Raw genomic sequence first — 19,487 nt, forward strand, 5'->3', positions numbered from 1 at the left:
ATATACTATTTACAATCATAGAAACTGTCTGTGTATGAAATAAATAATGGAAGTTTCAATATTCTGTACTCTCAGTGTCCAGGGTGTAAATGTAAGGAATGTATATGTACATATAATACAGAAATGTATATGTTAAAAATGTATGTGTATTATATTATGGGCATGAGGGATTTCTACCCTCATTCCACATTTTATTTATTTAACATTCCTTCTTAGCCTTAATTTGGGTCTAATCGAAGCTCTTTCATTCAAGCCAGACCCTTGATCGGCTCTCAATTTAATAATCCATTCTGTCTCTCTGCTCTCTGTGTGGGTTTTAATATCACCCCTCTAGAGTTAGGAATTATCACCTCCAGTACTTTGAAGGAGAACCTATGCTGTATATCTGTCATAATAACATGCTTTGCCAAGGCATTCTGGGTGGTCCCCTTTTTCATGTGATAAACATGCTCCCTCATGCGATCTCTCAGGGGGCGGTTGGTTTTACCAACATAAAAGCTAGTGCATAATTGGCATCTAGCCAAATAAACAACATGAGGAGTCATGCAGTCGGCTGTCACCAGTGTCTGATAATATCTACCATTGTCAGGATGATGGAACCCTGGTGTATCATCTATATAACAACAGAAGTTACACCGTCCGCATGGTCTGGTGTAGCCATCCATCCTATCTACTCCTCTATGAAAGACAGAGCATAGTCTCCTCTTCAAGTTGTTTTTATTTCTGTACAAAAATCTGGGTCTATCCCCTACTATGTTTCTAACTTCATCATTTGTGCATAGTACCCCCCAATGTTTGCTAAATACATCTCTCAGTTCATTATAATCTGAAGAAAATTGTGTAATGAACTTTAATCCCCCAGAAACATTGATCTTGTCAGTAGAGGGAAGGGTCAACTCAGCGGGTCCAAAGTAAGGAGCCCCTGTAGTAGATCTCAAATCTGACATATCACTAAACTGTGTGTTAACTTCATCCTCACTATAACCTCTAGAACATAGTCTATCTTTCAGATTATTAAGTTCTGTTTCGAAGCCAGACTCAGTGGGATTTAATCTTGATGCCCTGATTGCTTGTCCTCTGATTATATTTCTGAAGACATGCGGAGGGTGCATACTGGTTCTATCTAGTAAGTTGTTACTATAACAAGTCTTCCTATAGACACCAGTGTTGATGAAATTGTCATCAATCCTCTCAATATACATGTCAAGAAAATTGATTTTATACTGTGAATACTCCATAGAGAATTTCAGGCAGGTAGTCAAATTATTCATAGTGTTAAAAAATCTCTCTAATTGTTCAGATGTCCCTTTCCACAGAATAAATAAATCATCGACAAAACGTCGATAGTATACAACATGGTCTTGAAATGATTTCTCATTGAACAGGACCTGTTCTTCCCAATAGGCCAGATACATATTGGCGTAGCTATTGGCACAGGGAGTGCCCATAGCTACGCCGTCCTTTTGTTTGTAGAAATCTCCATTAAACATAAATAAATTATTTTCCAGAACTAATTCTAAGAAACATGTTATCAAATCAATTTTACAGGCGATACCTACTATGCATTCTCAAATAATTGATCACATAACGTAGGCCCATGTTGTTAGGTATGACTGTAAACAAGGATTGAACATCAAAGGTGACAAAAAAGTAGTCAAGTGTGATGCTCATATCCTTGGTACAGTCATATAAATCAAGCAAAAATTGTTTTGAGTCTCTGAGAACGACTCTATTAGAGTTCAACACCGGTCTCAGGTGCTTCTCTACATACACTGATAGATGTTCAGTCACCCAGTCTCGACCTGACACTATCGGTCTCATGGGTGGTTTGATGGAATCTTTATGTATCTTTGGTAAGCCATGTATAGTAGGTATCATGGGATGACAAATCATGAGATATTGAAATAAGTCTTGATCTATTAACTCCCCTTGAAATATATCGGTGATGGTGTCATGTACATGCTTAATGACTCCTTCTATGTACTGTGATGTTATCTTCATGTAGAAATCATCACTTAACATGGAGTTCATGCGTATGGTGTAGTCTGTGGTATCCATTACAACTACCTTCCCACCTTTATCGGCCGGTCTGATGGTAATGTCTGAGTTATTCTGTAACTTCTTGAGGCTCGCCCTTTCTCTGTAAGTTAAATTATCTTTCACAAAGGGGTGTTTCTTAGTGGTTCTATTCTCATAATAATTATGGAGTTCCTCTTCAGTTAATCTCATGTAGGCCTCAACCAATGGGTGATTAATCGGTGTGTACTCACTCCGATTCTTGAACTTAAATTCTTGCTCAATGTTAATTTCAGAGTGGTCTTTAAATATATACTTCAACATAGCATTTCTACAAAATAATTTCAAGTCAACGACACTGTCTGTCAATTGACTCTGACATTTAGGGATAAAATTCAGCCCTTTATTAAGAAGTCGTTGTTCATCGACATTCAATGTATAATGAGAAATGTTATGCACTAGCGTTTGTTTGTCCACATCTTTCTCAATGTTTTCTGGGGGACATCTTCCTCTGATAGCTTCCTCTTCTGTCTGCCCCTGCTCATCGAGCGGGAACGAGGCATCTTCTCCGCTCTCACAGGCAGGGGAAAAGACAACTTCGGAAGTTCATTGGGGGTGGGAATGACAGCTAATTGTAAATTCGAAGTTTTAGGTCTTACGACCTGCTCATTATCTGTGGGCAGAGGTTTAAGTTTCTCAAATTGTTGATATCCTGTAGTATTGGTAATTTTAACTTCAGGATATAAATTGGTGCTCTCTACAGTAGGGGTGTGCACCATATGTATTACATCGGTGGAATCATTGTTAAAATCAGTTGTCAACACATCACATTGTTTTTCATTACCAGTAAGAATATTCATGTCAGAATTTAAAGTCTGACTTACATTTATATCTACTACAAGTGGCTCAGCATTCATTGCATTATGTGTAACTGATACATTCTTTTGAACTGAAACCGTCTCAACATTAATATCACGTTGTGACATAGTAGAATAATTAACATTAACAGTCCTGCCCGGTTCATTAGAGTTGAACCTGGGCCACACAAAGATATGTCCGTTTTTAAAATCGTTCATGTCTCTAATCACTTTATGTCTCTTCTGCTGGAATAATTTCCTCTCAAAAGCAGAGACACTATCTAGCATATTCTCGAATAGAGGTGTTATAATATCATGAGCAAATTCACTGAAAAATGCTCGCTGTTTCTTATCCAACTCATCGGATAATTTAGCCTCTTCAGGCTTGAAAAACTCAATAAGCAGTTTCAAATAACCCCTACTCACCTCAATATTGAGGCGCTGCCATTGAGCAAGAAGCTCAGGGTAGTCCTTGCCCTGACTGGGCATGTTGAAAACTCGGAGGCCTCTCGGTATGATGTTCCGCTCAAGGCACAGCTGAAAATGGAGTCGCTGGGTTTGAAGCCTTTTAAGCTTCATAAAGTCTTTTTCCATACTCTCTAGTAACGAGTAAATCCTGCTTATGTCCAAGTGCTGCCCAGATGCATCGGTAACAGTCTTTTCAGTTCCTAAGAACCACGATGCACTACCGGAACCCTTCAGGTGTTGCCGGAATCTCCGTTCGATGGCACTGTCAGCCGAAACAACGTTCCCACGAAGTTCTTCTCTGGGTACGTAATCCAATTCAATGTCAGCCATTGCGTATGAGGAATGAGTAAAGCAATCTGCTCCTGCAGCTAAGAACCAGGAAATATAATGAATAGCAAAAGAAACTTGCCTAGCTGCAAGTGAGCGCTGGGTTCTACAAAATAGTATAATAATGAAATAAAAGCACAAGAACCAACAGCGTTAGCAGATATTGCAGATATCAGCTTAAGGAATCAGTCGAACGATAGAAATAAACCAGTCTTCTCTTTATTCAAGGTGTAAGAACGAGATAAGCGCTTTCACAAAGATGCTTCATCAGATCTCAGACAAATAAGTATAAAGTGGTCATCTTTAAATACTCTGAAAAATTAATTAACAATTCACAAGCAATTAATAATTAAAAGGGTAATGATATCATCTTCAGTGATGTGTATGTATGAAAAATACTATGGTTAAAACTTGATTAAAACTCTGTATGATAAAAATCATATAAATGCAATTATGTATATAATTGTATATAGTTGATAGAAAATACATAAGCAACTTACATGAAAACAGACTTCAATATTATAAAAATAATAAAGGGCAAACTTAACATATACTATTTACAATCATAGAAACTGTCTGTGTATGAAATAAATAATGGAAGTTTCAATATTCTGTACTCTCAGTGTCCAGGGTGTAAATGTAAGGAATGTATATGTACATATAATACAGAAATGTATATGTTAAAAATGTATGTGTATTATATTATGGGCATGAGGGATTTCTACCCTCATTCCACATTTTATTTATTTAACATTCCTTCTTAGCCTTAATTTGGGTCTAATCGAAGCTCTTTCATTCAAGCCAGACCCTTGATCGCTCTCAATTTAATAATCCATTCTGTCTCTCTGCTCTCTGTGTGGGTTTTAATATCACCCTCTAGAGTTAGGAATTATCACCTCCAGTACTTTGAAGGAGAACCTATGCTGTATATCTGTCATAATAACATGCTTTGCCAAGGCATTCTGGGTGGTCCCTTTTCATGTGATAAACATGCTCCCTCATGCGATCTCTCAGGGGGCGGTTGGTTTTACCAACATAAAAGCTAGTGCATAATTGGCATCTAGCCAAATAAACAACATGAGGAGTCATGCAGTCGGCTGTCACCAGTGTCTGATAATATCTACCATTGTCAGGATGATGGAACCCTGGTGTATCATCTATATAACAACAGAAGTTACACCGTCCGCATGGTCTGGTGTAGCCATCCATCCTATCTACTCCTCTATGAAAGACAGAGCATAGTCTCCTCTTCAAGTTGTTTTTATTTCTGTACAAAAATCTGGGTCTATCCCCTACTATGTTTCTAACTTCATCATTTGTGCATAGTACCCCCCAATGTTTGCTAAATACATCTCTCAGTTCATTATAATCTGACACTGGTGACAGCCGACTGCATGACTCCTCATGTTGTTTATTTGGCTAGATGCCAATTATGCACTAGCTTTTATGTTGGTAAAACCAACCGCCCCCTGAGAGATCGCATGAGGGAGCATGTTTATCACATGAAAAAGGGGACCACCCAGAATGCCTTGGCAAAGCATGTTATTATGACAGATATACAGCATAGGTTCTCCTTCAAAGTACTGGAGGTGATAATTCCTAACTCTAGAGGGGGTGATATTAAAACCCACACAGAGAGCAGAGAGACAGAATGGATTATTAAATTGAGAGCCGATCAAGGGTCTGGCTTGAATGAAAGAGCTTCGATTAGACCCAAATTAAGGCTAAGAAGGAATGTTAAATAAATAAAATGTGGAATGAGGGTAGAAATCCCTCATGCCCATAATATAATACACATACATTTTTAACATATACATTTCTGTATTATATGTACATATACATTCCTTACATTTACACCCTGGACACTGAGAGTACAGAATATTGAAACTTCCATTATTTATTTCATACACAGACAGTTTCTATGATTGTAAATAGTATATGTTAAGTTTGCCCTTTATTATTTTTATAATATTGAAGTCTGTTTTCATGTAAGTTGCTTATGTATTTTCTATCAACTATATACAATTATATACATAATTGCATTTATATGATTTTTTATCATACAGAGTTTTTAATCAAGTTTTAACCATAGTATTTTTCATACATACACATCACTGAAGATGATATCATTACCCTTTTAATTATTAATTGCTTGTGAATTGTTAATTAATTTTTCAGAGTATTTAAAGATGACCACTTTATACTTATTTGTCTGAGATCTGATGAAGCATCTTTGTGAAAGCGCTTATCTCGTTCTTACACCTTGAATAAAGAGAAGACTGGTTTATTTCTATCGTTCGACTGATTCCTTAAGCTGATATCTGCAATATCTGCTAACGCTGTTGGTTCTTGTGCTTTTATTTCATTATTATACTATTTTGTAGAACCCAGCCACTTGCAGCTAGGCAAGTTTCTTTGCTATTCATTATATTTCCTGGTTCTTAGCTGCAGGAGCAGATTGCTTTACTCATTCCTCATACGCAATGGCTGACATTGAATTGGATTACGTACTCCAGAGAAGAACTGGGAACGTTGTTTCGCTGAGAGTGCCATCGAACGGAGATTCCGCAACACCTGAAGGGTTCCGGTAGTGCATCGTGGTTCTTAGGAACTGAAAAGACTGTTACCGATGCATCTGGGCAGCACTTGGACATAAGCAGGATTTACTCGCTACTAGAGAGTATGGAAAAGACTTTATGAAGCTTAAAAGGCTTCAAACCCAGCGACTCCATTTTCAGCTGTGCCTTGAGCGAACATCATACCGAGGCCTCCGAAGTTTTCAACATGCCCAGTCAGGGCAAGGACTACCCTGAGCTTCTTGCTCAATGGCAGCCAATATTGAGGTGAGTAGGGTTATTTGAAACTGCTTATTGAGTTTTTCAAGCCTGAAGAGGCTAAATTATCCGATGAGTTGGATAAGAAACAGCAGCATTTTTCAGTGAATTTGCTCATGATATTATAACACCTCTATTCGAGAATATGCTAGATAGTGTCTCTGCTTTTGAGAGGAAATTATTCCAGCAGAAGAGACATAAAGTGATTAGAGACATGAACGATTTTAAAAACGGACATATCTTTGTGGCCCAGGTTCAACTCTAATGAACCGGCAGGACTGTTAATGTTAATTATTCTACTATGTCACAACGTGATATTAATGTTGAGACGGTTTCAGTTCAAAAGAATGTATCAGTTACACATAATGCAATGAATGCTGAGCCACTTGTAGTAGATATAAATGTAAGTCAGACTTTAAATTCTGACATGAATATTCTTACTGGTAATGAAAAACAATGTGATGTGTTGACAACTGATTTTAACAATGATTCCACCGATGTAATACATATGGTGCACACCCCTACTGTAGAGAGCACCAATTTATATCCTGAAGTTAAAATTACCAATACTACAGGATATCAACAATTTGAGAAACTTAAACCTCTGCCCACAGATAATGAGCAGGTCGTAAGACCTAAAACTTCGAATTTACAATTAGCTGTCATTCCCACCCCCAATGAACTTCCGAAGTTGTCTTTTCCCCTGCCTGTGAGAGCGGAGAAGATGCTCGCTCGCCGATGAGCAGGGCAGACAGAAGAGGAAGCTATCAGAGGAAGATGTCCCCAGAAAACATTGAGAAAGATGTGGACAAACAAACGCTTAGTGCATAACATTTCTCATTATACATTGAATGTCGATGAACAACGACTTTAATAAAGGGCTGAATTTTATCCCTAAATGTCAGAGTCAATTGACAGACAGTGTCGTTGACTTGAAATTATTTTGTAGAAATGCTATGTTGAAGTATATATTTAAAGACCACTCTGAAATTAACATTGAGCAAGAATTTAAGTTCAAGAATCGGAGTGAGTACACACCGATTAATCACCCATTGGTTGAGGCCTACATGAGATTAACTGAAGAGGAACTCCATAATTATTATGAGAATAGAACCACTAAGAAACACCCCTTTGTGAAAGATAATTTAACTTACAGAGAAAGGGCGAGCCTCAAGAAGTTACAGAATAACTCAGACATTACCATCAGACCGGCCGATAAAGGTGGGAAGGTAGTTGTAATGGATACCACAGACTACACCATATGCATGAACTCCATGTTAAGTGATGATTTCTACATGAAGATAACATCACAGTACATAGAAGGAGTCATTACATGTACATGACACCATCACCGATATATTTCAAGGAGTTAATAGATCAAGACTTATTTCAATATCTCATGATTTGTCATCCCATGATACCTACTATACATGGCTTACCAAAGATACATAAAGATTCCATCAAACCACCCATGAGACCGATAGTGTCAGGTCGAGACTGGGTGACTGAACATCTATCAGTGTATGTAGAGAAGCACCTGAGACCGGTGTTGAACTCTAATAGAGTCGTTCTCAGAGACTCAAAACAATTTTTGCTTGATTTATATGACTGTACCAAGGATATGAGCATCACACTTGACTACTTTTTTGTCACCTTTGATGTTCAATCCTTGTTTACAGTCATACCTAACAACATGGGCCTACGTTATGTGATCAATTATTTGAGAATGCACAGTAGGTATACGCCTGTAAAAATTGATTTGATAACATGTTTCTTAGAATTAGTTCTGGAAAATAATTTATTTATGTTTAATGGAGATTTCTACAAACAAAAGGACGGCGTAGCTATGGGCACTCCCTGTGCCAATAGCTACGCCAATATGTATCTGGCCTATTGGGAAGAACAGGTCCTGTTCAATGAGAAATCATTTCAAGACCATGTTGTATACTATCGACGTTTTGTCGATGATTTATTTATTCTGTGGAAAGGGACATCTGAACAATTAGAGAGATTTTTTAACACTATGAATAATTTGACTACCTGCCTGAAATTCTCTATGGAGTATTCACAGTATAAAATCAATTTTCTTGACATGTATATTGAGAGGATTGATGACAATTTCATCAACACTGGTGTCTATAGGAAGACTTGTTATAGTAACAACTTACTAGATAGAACCAGTATGCACCCTCCGCATGTCTTCAGAAATATAATCAGAGGACAAGCAATCAGGGCATCAAGATTAAATCCCACTGAGTCTGGCTTCGAAACAGAACTTAATAATCTGAAAGATAGACTATGTTCTAGAGGTTATAGTGAGGATGAAGTTAACACACAGTTTAGTGATATGTCAGATTTGAGATCTACTACAGGGGCTCCTTACTTTGGACCCGCTGAGTTGACCCCTCCTCTACTGACAAGATCAATGTTTCTGGGGGATTAAAGTTCATTACACAATTTTCTTCAGATTATAATGAACTGAGAGATGTATTTAGCAAACATTGGGGGGTACTATGCACAAATGATGAAGTTAGAAACATAGTAGGGATAGACCCAGATTTTTGTACAGAAATAAAACAACTTGAAGAGGAGACTATGCTCTGTCTTTCATAGAGGAGTAGATAGGATGGATGGCTACACCAGACCATGGACGGTGTAACTTCTGTTGTTATATAGATGATACACCAGGGTTCCATCATCCTGACAATGGTAGATATTATCAGACACTGGTGACAGCCGACTGCATGACTCCTCATGTTGTTTATTTGGCTAGATGCCAATTATGCACTAGCTTTTATGTTGGTAAAACCAACCGCCCCCTGAGAGATCGTGATGAGGGAGCATGTTTATCACATGAAAAAGGGGACCACCCAGAATGCCTTGGCAAAGCATGTTATTATGACAGATATACAGCATAGGTTCTCCTTCAAAGTACTGGAGGTGATAATTCCTAACTCTAGAGGGGGTGATATTAAAACCCACACAGAGAGCAGAGAGACAGAATGGATTATTAAATTGAGAGCCGATCAAGGGTCTGGCTTGAATGAAAGAGCTTCGATTAGACCCAAATTAAGGCTAAGAAGGAATGTTAAATAAATAAAATGTGGAATGAGGGTAGAAATCCCTCATGCCCATAATATAATACACATACATTTTTAACATATACATTTCTGTATTATATGTACATATACATTCCTTACATTTACACCCTGGACACTGAGAGTACAGAATATTGAAACTTCCATTATTTATTTCATACACAGACAGTTTCTATGATTGTAAATAGTATATGTTAAGTTTGCCCTTTATTATTTTTATAATATTGAAGTCTGTTTTCATGTAAGTTGCTTATGTATTTTCTATCAACTATATACAATTATATACATAATTGCATTTATATGATTTTTTATCATACAGAGTTTTTAATCAAGTTTTAACCATAGTATTTTTCATACATACACATCACTGAAGATGATATCATTACCCTTTTAATTATTAATTGCTTGTGAATTGTTAATTAATTTTTCAGAGTATTTAAAGATGACCACTTTATACTTATTTGTCTGAGATCTGATGAAGCATCTTTGTGAAAGCGCTTATCTCGTTCTTACACCTTGAATAAAGAGAAGACTGGTTTATTTCTATCGTTCGACTGATTCCTTAAGCTGATATCTGCAATATCTGCTAACGCTGTTGGTTCTTGTGCTTTTATTTCATTATTATACTATTTTGTAGAACCCAGCGCTCACTTGCAGCTAGGCAAGTTTCTTTTGCTATTTTTTTACATTTAGTTTGATAAACAAGATGGTCCTATTCACAATGTTATCATATTTAAATAAATACGTTCATGTTCACTTGTTTCACTTCAAAATCAGGAAGTATTTAAGAAGAATGCAATCTAGCTGTATAATACAGAAGGTGTACTGTTTAGGGAATAAGTTTATTCTGTGATCGTACATCCAACAATTTAAGTAAAAAGCATTCCTGAATAATTGGTTGGACCTCTCCGTATAAAGATTCCAGTTCTGTGGTGTAACTGAAATAATTCTTTCTCTATCTTACTCATGGTCTGGGTTGGACCTGTCCATATAGAGACTGCAGTTCTGTGGTGTAACTGAAATAATTATTTCTCTACCTTACTCATGATCTGCATGGCTTTGTAACTCCCTGTGTTCAGGTGTCAGAAAAGAATTACCTACTTAACAAACTTTTTTTTCTTTTTACTATTTGCCTGACATGGTAGAATAAAAGTATGAATAAATATCCTTGTCTCTGAGTAACAAGAACCCGTCTTGAGCACTGCTATATAATAAAACCTATGATGCAGTACCTTCAACCTAGTAAAGAGATTTTCTACATCCATGTCTGCACAATTTTAATTACATTAAGGTAGCATTCTCTGTGTAGTAACAAAACTTACAACATTCAGAAATGAAAAGTACACAGTACTGATTAAACTTTGACTGTGGATGTGCAACTACTTAGAGATACATAGCCCAAATGACCTCAACATGCTTTTTAAAAAATATCCCGTTTCTGGCTGAGTTCTTAATGCTTTTATATATTGATTGTGAATAAATGCAGCATGTTTCTGACAGCGCACTAACTTATCTTGTCACCATGACATAAGAGCTATTTTTTCATGCAGTTTCTCCTGTTGCCTTGTTGAACATCATGGCAATTAGTGTAATAAAGCAGCACTTACCTCTGGACAGATATAGCTAGAGAGTTTAAATGACTGCCACCCTGATAAGCCATTTCAATTTCAGTTTTCATTTAAAAGTTCCCAAAGGTCAGCATCTAGAGTAAAACAAATGTGTAATAGCTTAGAGTTTTGCTGTATTGGGCATGTTTCAGTTTTTTAAAGGCTGTCAAACTGTATAATCAAACTTAAAACATTGTCTTCTCTTCTTTTTTCATTTCATTTTATTCTAAACTGCATGTATTTATACACCTGTCTTTTTGAGCATGACTGTGTGTGTGTGGGGGGGGTGTCTCTGGGTGTGTCTGTGCATTATGATTAAAAGCTCTAATTGAATTATTGGTTCCTGGTTTAAGAACTCATGTCTCTTGGAGTTCATATATTATGAACAGATTGAGTATACAATTTTGCCTTCCTTGAGAGACTAGCATTGATCTCAGTAAAACCATGTGAGGGATAAGAGCAAATTTAAAGAACTGTACATCAATTCATTCATAAGACTGAAGGGATTATCAACCATCTTCAGGGAAAACACCATTAGGACAGTGACTGTCCCCTGTCCTCAGGTCTTTGTATTTGGTCATTAAGTTAGGTCAGTTATCAAAGCCATGGTTCAGGACAAGCAGAGGGGAACCAATAAGTTCAATGCAACATTAAAGACAGTAATACAGACTGTACACTGTGAAAAGAAAAAATAAGAGCTAACAAAAGTTTCAATGGAAATGTAATAATTTGTCAGCCACACTCTGAAACCAAAGATAGAGCAAGATGGATCACTGTTTTGACCAGTCCACATTACTAAAACATTGGAATTTGTTTCAAGTAAACTTGTGGAGACTGTAAAAATGGAACATGCTTATTTCATATTAATTCAAAAAATTGGAAAACAACATTAAAACACTTCTTTATACAGCTGTCCAAGATGAATGGCAAATAACACAAAAACACCTGATGCCTTGAAAAGGGCTATACGTCTGGGGAAGCTTTTTTACACTTTAGTCCTGTATTATGTGGTCCATAAATTGATGCTATAAGTCAAAGCAACAATTCCTATTCTCTTGTCTTCAGCCTAAGTCTCTAACATGCTGCTAGGTAAAGAAAGATCCTGTGTCAAAACAGCTATTCTTTTTTTTCTCTTGGGACCAGTAGCAGTCACAGCTGGCACTACATACATGTAAAGTTGATTGATATTACAACTGGTGCTACACGTATGTAAAGTTCAATGACTATTACAGCTGGTGCTACATGCATGTAAAGTTCAGTGACTGTTACAGGTGGTGCTACATGCATATAAAGTTCAATGACTATTACAGCTGGTGCTACATGCATGTAAAGTTCAGTGACTATTACAGCTGGTGCTACATGCATGTAAAGTTCAGTGACTGTTACAGGTGGTGCTACATGCATGTAAAGTTCAGTGACTGTTACAGCTGGTGCTGTTTACACATAACATTCAGTAACTATTACATTTGATAATATGTGCATATACAGTTCAATGATTATTACAGCTGGTGCTACATGCATGTAAAGTTCAGTGACTATTATAGCTGGTGCTATATGCAAGTAAAGATCAATGTTTATTATACCAGGTTTTACACGTATGTAAAGTTCAAAGACTATTACAGCTGGTGCTACATGTATGTAATATTCAATGACTATTATAGCTGGTGCTACATATATGTAATGTTCAGTGACTATTACATAGCTCTCAACTGTCCAGATTTTTGCAGAATGTCCAGACTTTTACCTCAAATTTTAGGTCTGTTCCTCATAAAATTTGTGTTTTTCTGGCAAATCAGTGAGGATTAAAATTGTTAAATAATGATAGAAATTTGAGTTTCAGACTTTACATCCTTTAGAAAATGTATGCTAACACAAAAACTGTTATTCTGGCAACTTTCTAAGTTTATAAGAGCAATATTTAAAATCTTTCCCTATTTTTGGGTCTTTGTCCCCCCCCCCCCATTATTTTAGGCTTTGTCCAGATTTCGTGCACTAAGAGGTTGAGAGTTATGATTACAGTTGGAGCTATGTGTGTGTGTTTCAGTGTTCTAACTGTGTAGTGCAGGGACGTTTAGGGTGTAGCGCACAGGAATTGCTTGCATGAAGGATTCTAGCATACATTATTACTAATGAGAAAAGCAAAATGGGTAGAGTACTTTTATATTACTTAACCATAATGCGCTTGCACTGTAGCAACGTGAATCATCTAGAAAGAGGAGGTACTACTCAAAGCGATTGCTTGCTTCCTGTTAGTCACAGACCATGGAACAATCCATATTAAGATAAATGATAATTCTTTCATTTTTATTTTACTGAACACTGAATGTGATGTGTTAATTTATATACAGCATTTAATCTGACCAAGCTCATACCACATGGCATATCCCAAAGAAGTGTGATGAATTTGAATTTATGGGTGGAGGCCTTCATTCCCTATATAACACAATGTTACTGTAGTCTACTTCAAGCTGGTACCATCCAAAATAATAAAAACCAAAATACATAGAAAATAAAGTCAACTATATGCATGTGGCCAAAATGAAACCTAGATGATTAGCAGGCTGTTGTCCCTGACATGATCCAGATTGTCATTTAACATATTGGATGACTGCTACATACAAGTATAAATATTAAGTAACCGGGAATGGGTCTCGACATTGGTTTACTTCTAATGTTTATGTTTATCAGTTGCCTTCTAAATGGACATGCATTTATGCCATGAAAGAAACACTTGCATTTATTTTGAATCCTACGTTTCCGTACCCATACTTCTTTAAACTTCTTGTTGGTGGGGCAGGATTTGCACGATTTAGTCATGTAGTTTCAGTTTTTAAAGGAATTACACTGGGGTATCCTTTTAGTAGAATAACTGAGTTATGGGTTCTGACCCTCAGTGGTACACAGATGCAGCTAGCTCCATATGGCGAGGGGCATACTTGGTGAGACAATGTTTTGCTAGGTCTTGGTCAAACACTTGAAGTGCTGCTGCCCATAGGGATGCAACATTCTTGAAACTAATGTCTGTTTAGCAGTGATGTTGGTTTGAGTTAGCCAATTTGCTAATAATAAGATGCCATTCTGTTATGATAAGCACGGCACTGAATAAAAGGTCTTCTAAACCATGCAAAGCACAGGATTTATTCTGATATCTTGTTTTGAACAACTTCAAGATTAACCTGTCATAGGATTCATAGGTAGTTACTAGACCTGCAGTCCAGGGGACCATTAAGGAGGCTAACACAAATTCCCAGTCACCCCAAGCACTGTCTGGTTAAGTGACAAGATCAAAGTCACATGTTCAGTAAATGAGAGCTGATGGAATCAAACCTGGACCATAGGAAATACAACTCACAATCATCTGTGCCAACTGCCAGATGTCTTTTGGCATATGTTATTATCCAGGCCAGGGCAAAGATATTTCTGGCAGTTTCTCCCACTGCAAGTCACACTAGTTTTAAGTATTTGGTCCAGGAGTGAGTCTGCAGGTCTCAACTATACACTAGGAAGACTAGAAAAGACATATAGTATGGGTGATGAGGGAAACATAGTATCCCAACTTTAGGAAGGCTCGTAATGGAACATATAGATCTTTGGGTCATTCCTGTAATTATTGCCCACTTAAAGTAGGTTCCAAAGTGTCAGTTGTATTTTAAGATATTGGTACATTTGCGAAGGACAGGGAAGCAATATGAAGGATTACTCCATAAGGATCTTTCTAAACACTGGGCTGTCAGTAGGTTTCTGATGTCATGGGAGAAAATTTAAGCACATTTGCAGAACAAAGACTGCCCGAAGATAAAGGTGTACTACCTCTGTTCTTAAAACAGAAAGTATAAGATCAGTTTAAATTATGAAATCTATGCTGTTTTCACTCTCTCAGTACTGTTTAGTATTATGGGCATTGGTAATGCCTGGGAAAAGCAAAGATAGGAATAGCAGAGAAACTGTATTTAAGCTTCCATCAGGCTGTTTTTATGTTCCCAGACATTTTATGGATTATAAAGAAGGCATTAGAGATTCAGGGCACTGACTTAACCGGCTAGTCTGCTCAGTCATTCTGTACTGGATGAGCTTCACAACTGGCTTATGACAGAGTTGAATGAATTTGCATCCATCCATCCACAACCCCTTTTCCCCATTTTTTCACATGGGGTGAGGGTGTCACTTTAACAGTGACAAGCATTTAGAGCCAAGGTTTACATCACCAGGTGGCTAGCCCTGCTCTGGTAGTTCATCCACACTACACACTTGCACACATACATACTCTCACACCTATGGCCAATTTAGAGTTTTCAATCCACTTACTGCATGTCTTTGTAATGTGGGAGGAAACCAGAGAACCCAGAAGAAACCCACACAAACATAGGAATGGCATGCAGACTCCTCACAGAAGGCACCCCAGCTGAGAATCGAACCAGGAAACCTCTTGTTGTGAGGTAACAGCACTATCCACTGTGCCACTGTGCATAGATGTAATCAAGCAGGTTATATGATAATCTTCTAATGCCTAACAAGCATATGATAAATAATATAAAGAAATGAGAAAAAGAAAGAAGGGGAAGTAAAGGCATGCTACAGAAGAGAAGGACTGTACTTAGGCAGAGAATGTACCAATGGATAAGGGTTCAGTACTAATGGAATTCTGCTTCCTTTCCAGGTTGTCTGAGGGTCATTTTAGTGGGCCACCTTTTCCTTCACTGGGCAGAGAAGAGGGCAGTGAGGTACCTTGGAGATGTAGAGCTGAGGCCCGGTCCCAAGATGTAGAATCTGCAAAGAAAGTAACAGACAGGAGGGACATGACCACAGCTCCCTCAGTCTGAGTAGTTTATGAGATGAATTAGGATGTATCCTAAAGAGAGAGTTACTTTCACTTATGATAAAAGATATAATGGACATTAAGAGGGGGCACTCACAAGCAAAAACAGAATGGCCAGAAATCATAAAGAGACTACTGTGAAGTCAGGTTGCCAGTGTAGTAGTAGTAGCATAAAACATACAGGCATAACTTGTTTGTGTATCTTACTTCTCAAAATGTGGATGCATGTTATACTTGCTCAATGTAAATAACTGAGATAATTTCCAGTGTATTAAACCCAATCCTAAATCCTTTCTCTAACTCTACACATTTTCTTTTTAACCATAATCCTAAAACCCACCCCAACCTTAAAAGAAACTCTGTCCCTAATCCTAAAGCCTCCATAACCCCAATAACTAAACCCTGCCCTAACTTTAAAATCCCCAGACCTAATCTCAATCCTAATCCTAAACCCTACCTTTTTCTCACTTTAAAATCTCAATTCCTAATCCTAAAACAGATTCCTAAACATAATCCTAAATTCCCTTGCTAACCCTAAATACTGAGTCACTAACCCTAATCTTAAAACCCCTCAATAACCATAAAGCTCTGTCCCTAACTGTAATCCTACAACCTCATTCCTAACTCTGAAACTTCATCTCTAACCATAATCTGAAATTCCATTCCATAGTCCTAAAAACTTTATCCCTAACCATAACCCTAAAACTCTGTCATTAACTGTAAAATTATTCTAACCCAACACCACCTAAAAATTTTGACTTCAGAATACAAAAAAGTGAATTGCCTACCTACAGCACATACATACATTCTTCCCATTTTACCTCAGAAATGGCACACTGTTGTCTTTTCCTTGGCGTAACTTAAAATTACACTGCTTTTGCACAGTCTACCTGCATACTCTAAGTGACCATTGCTGGTTGTCAGGTCTAAAGCAGGAGAAAAGAGTAAGACATTTGTAAATCCTAGAATGACCAAAGTAGTGCAGAACTTGTATTCCTTGTCCATAGACATTGTTTGATAAAAGAGTCTATGGGTTACAAGGAGGATGGTGTCCATTTAAATTATATTGACCTTTATGTCTTCACAGTACACATGAAGGATCTGAACCATATCAGCTGTAAGTTACATAGAAAAGAAATGGACAGCTCATAAAATAATAAGAATGATGATGATAGAGAGGGGAGGAGATGGTAAACTATGGAGTAATGATGGGACTGGAAAAACAGGTTCCACTTCAACAAATGCAGATGAATATAAAAAAAGAAGCTGCGGCTGCAATTAGAGGGTATTTGAAGATTCATGTAAAGCTTAATTTCAGAGTTTGGGTGTGTCAGACAGCAGTGCCTTTCATGTGAAATGCATATCATTTTATGGCATGAGCTTCAAGCCCCTGGCCATGGTAGGAATTTTTATGGCTCTGGTTATGGGCAAGGAAGATATAACAATACAGTATTTTAAGCTGACTGTTGACATTCTGAGATAAGAATTCTCAGGTTAATTGCCTTGAAGAAAGAGTGGTTAATTAAAGGTCCTGAAGAAACTCACACACATACCACTACTCATACACATAGTACACATCAAATATGTGAATCCACATACGTGGAGGTTCTCTTGAAAAACTTACTAAAACACCAGAGACATCCAAAACACGTCTGCTACAGCTAACACAGTCTCCACAGCACCCATCACACATAGCAACACCAGTGTCTCACCTACCAAGCCAGTAAGGTGTAACACTCAAAAAACAAGTTTTCTTGACATTGGAGACTCAAAAGTGAGACACATGGAGGTTGGATAAGGAGCAAGACACAGTCAGCTGCTTGTCAGGTACCAGGATCTGGCAAATCATCCATGCACTTAGGTCTCTCAGCAACAAGTACCGTTATGACTCTGTCGTAGTTCATGTTGGTGTGAATGATCTGAGATGTACCTCGCTGGACTATATGAAGACAGACATGGTTGAGACCTCTGAGTATGTGTCCCAGGCAGGTATATCCTTAGCCTTGAGTAGCATACTACCCTCACCTAGAATGAAACCACAGTATAAACAAAACATGATTGATTTCAATAACTGGCTTAATGTTTGGTGTCATTCCAAGGGGATTCACTTCCTGTCTGCCTGGGAAGACATAATCGACAAATCTCGCTGCTTTGCCAGAGACGGTTTGCACTTGGCACCCCTAGGCTTTTGGCTGCTGGCAAAGGCTCTTGCCTCCCCCATATTGCCTTTTGTAGGCAAGGTCTTGAAAACAATATTACCTATGTGAAATGAACCAGTCAGAACAAAGTAAGGGTCATGCTGCTAAATGTTAGCAGCTTAAATAAAAAACTGCACTCTGCGGAAGCACTTTTATCACTAGAAGATGTAGATGTCTGTGCAGTCACAAAAACCTGGTTTAAGACCTCAGAGAGTTCCCTGGCCCTGAAAGGATACAATGCCTTCCACACCTTTAGACCACAAAATGAACATGTGAAAAATAAAGGAGGTGGTGTTCTAATCTATATTCGGGAAAAATTCACCTCCTGTCTAGTTAGACTAGACAACTCCATGGAGTTACTTCAGGTCCAGGTTACGGTGAATAAGATCCCCATTCATGTCCTAGCTAGTTATAATCCCCTCTCCATGGGTCACGACACCCATGAAGCCTACTTAACCAAACTGAAGACAAGCCAAATTTTACCGAACACACTGGTTATGGGGGATTTCAATTATCCCACCATCAACTGGGAAACCTACTCTACCCAAACTCAGTAGCACAAAAGTTCTTTTATTTTGTGAATTCAAGTGCCCTGTAACAAATTGACCATACCCCAACAAGAGGAACAAACATTCTAGATCTGGACCTCACCAAAATGTCAAATAAGTGCACTGTTGCAACTGTTGGATCCTCATTAGTTAAAACTGAATGCAAATCAGTCACGTTTGAACTGACACTAACACTAGAACTCACAAAGTGTGAAATCAGACTAAAAACTTCACCAAACCAAACTATACCCTCCTAGGTGAAGGTATAAATACATTCTAAGTCCCTACCCCAAGCTGAAAGTGGTAACTACACTAAAGTCCTGTACAATCACTTGCATAAGTGTATAAACTCGGCTGTACCACATAGAATCAAAGCCAGAACCCCAAGTAAAATCAAGCTGCCATGGTGGACTTCCAGAATCAACAATCTCTACAATAAATGCAAAACATTGCTTTCCAAGAAAACAAAGACAAGGACCCAACAATGGGAAAAGCACCCTCCACATTCGTAACAGAAAATAAGACAACTTATCAAATTCTCCAAGAGCTCCTTTGAGAGAAACCTAGCAAGTACTGCCAAGGATAACCATAAGGCCTTTTACAGCTACGTACATAACCTAAAGTATAGGACCCATGCATGTGCAGAACTGGTAGCCAACAGTATCTCAAACACTAAACCCACAGAGATAGAGAACCTGCTAGCAGATAGTTTGGCAAA

General features: G+C 37.8%; 1 protein-coding gene across 4 annotated transcripts in view; it reads right to left on the bottom strand.

Annotated features, from left to right (window-relative positions):
- Nucleotides 1-19,487, bottom strand: part of INSC (INSC spindle orientation adaptor protein) — a 1,312,382-nt gene that overhangs the window by 896,116 nt on the left and 396,779 nt on the right. For all 4 annotated transcript variants that reach the window (XM_044082782.1, XM_044082784.1, XM_044082780.1 and 1 more), the window contains exon 2: nt 11,208-11,302. In XM_044082782.1, coding sequence (XP_043938717.1) covers nt 11,208-11,278 — 71 coding nt within the window. In that variant the 5' untranslated portion in view covers nt 11,279-11,302. The remainder of the gene's footprint in view (nt 1-11,207; nt 11,303-19,487) is intronic.

The sequence above is a fragment of the Protopterus annectens genome, chromosome 9.part0 (assembly GCF_019279795.1).
Source record: "Protopterus annectens isolate FY-2018-M chromosome 9.part0, PAN1.0, whole genome shotgun sequence".
NCBI classification, from domain to species: domain Eukaryota; kingdom Metazoa; phylum Chordata; order Ceratodontiformes; family Protopteridae; genus Protopterus; species Protopterus annectens.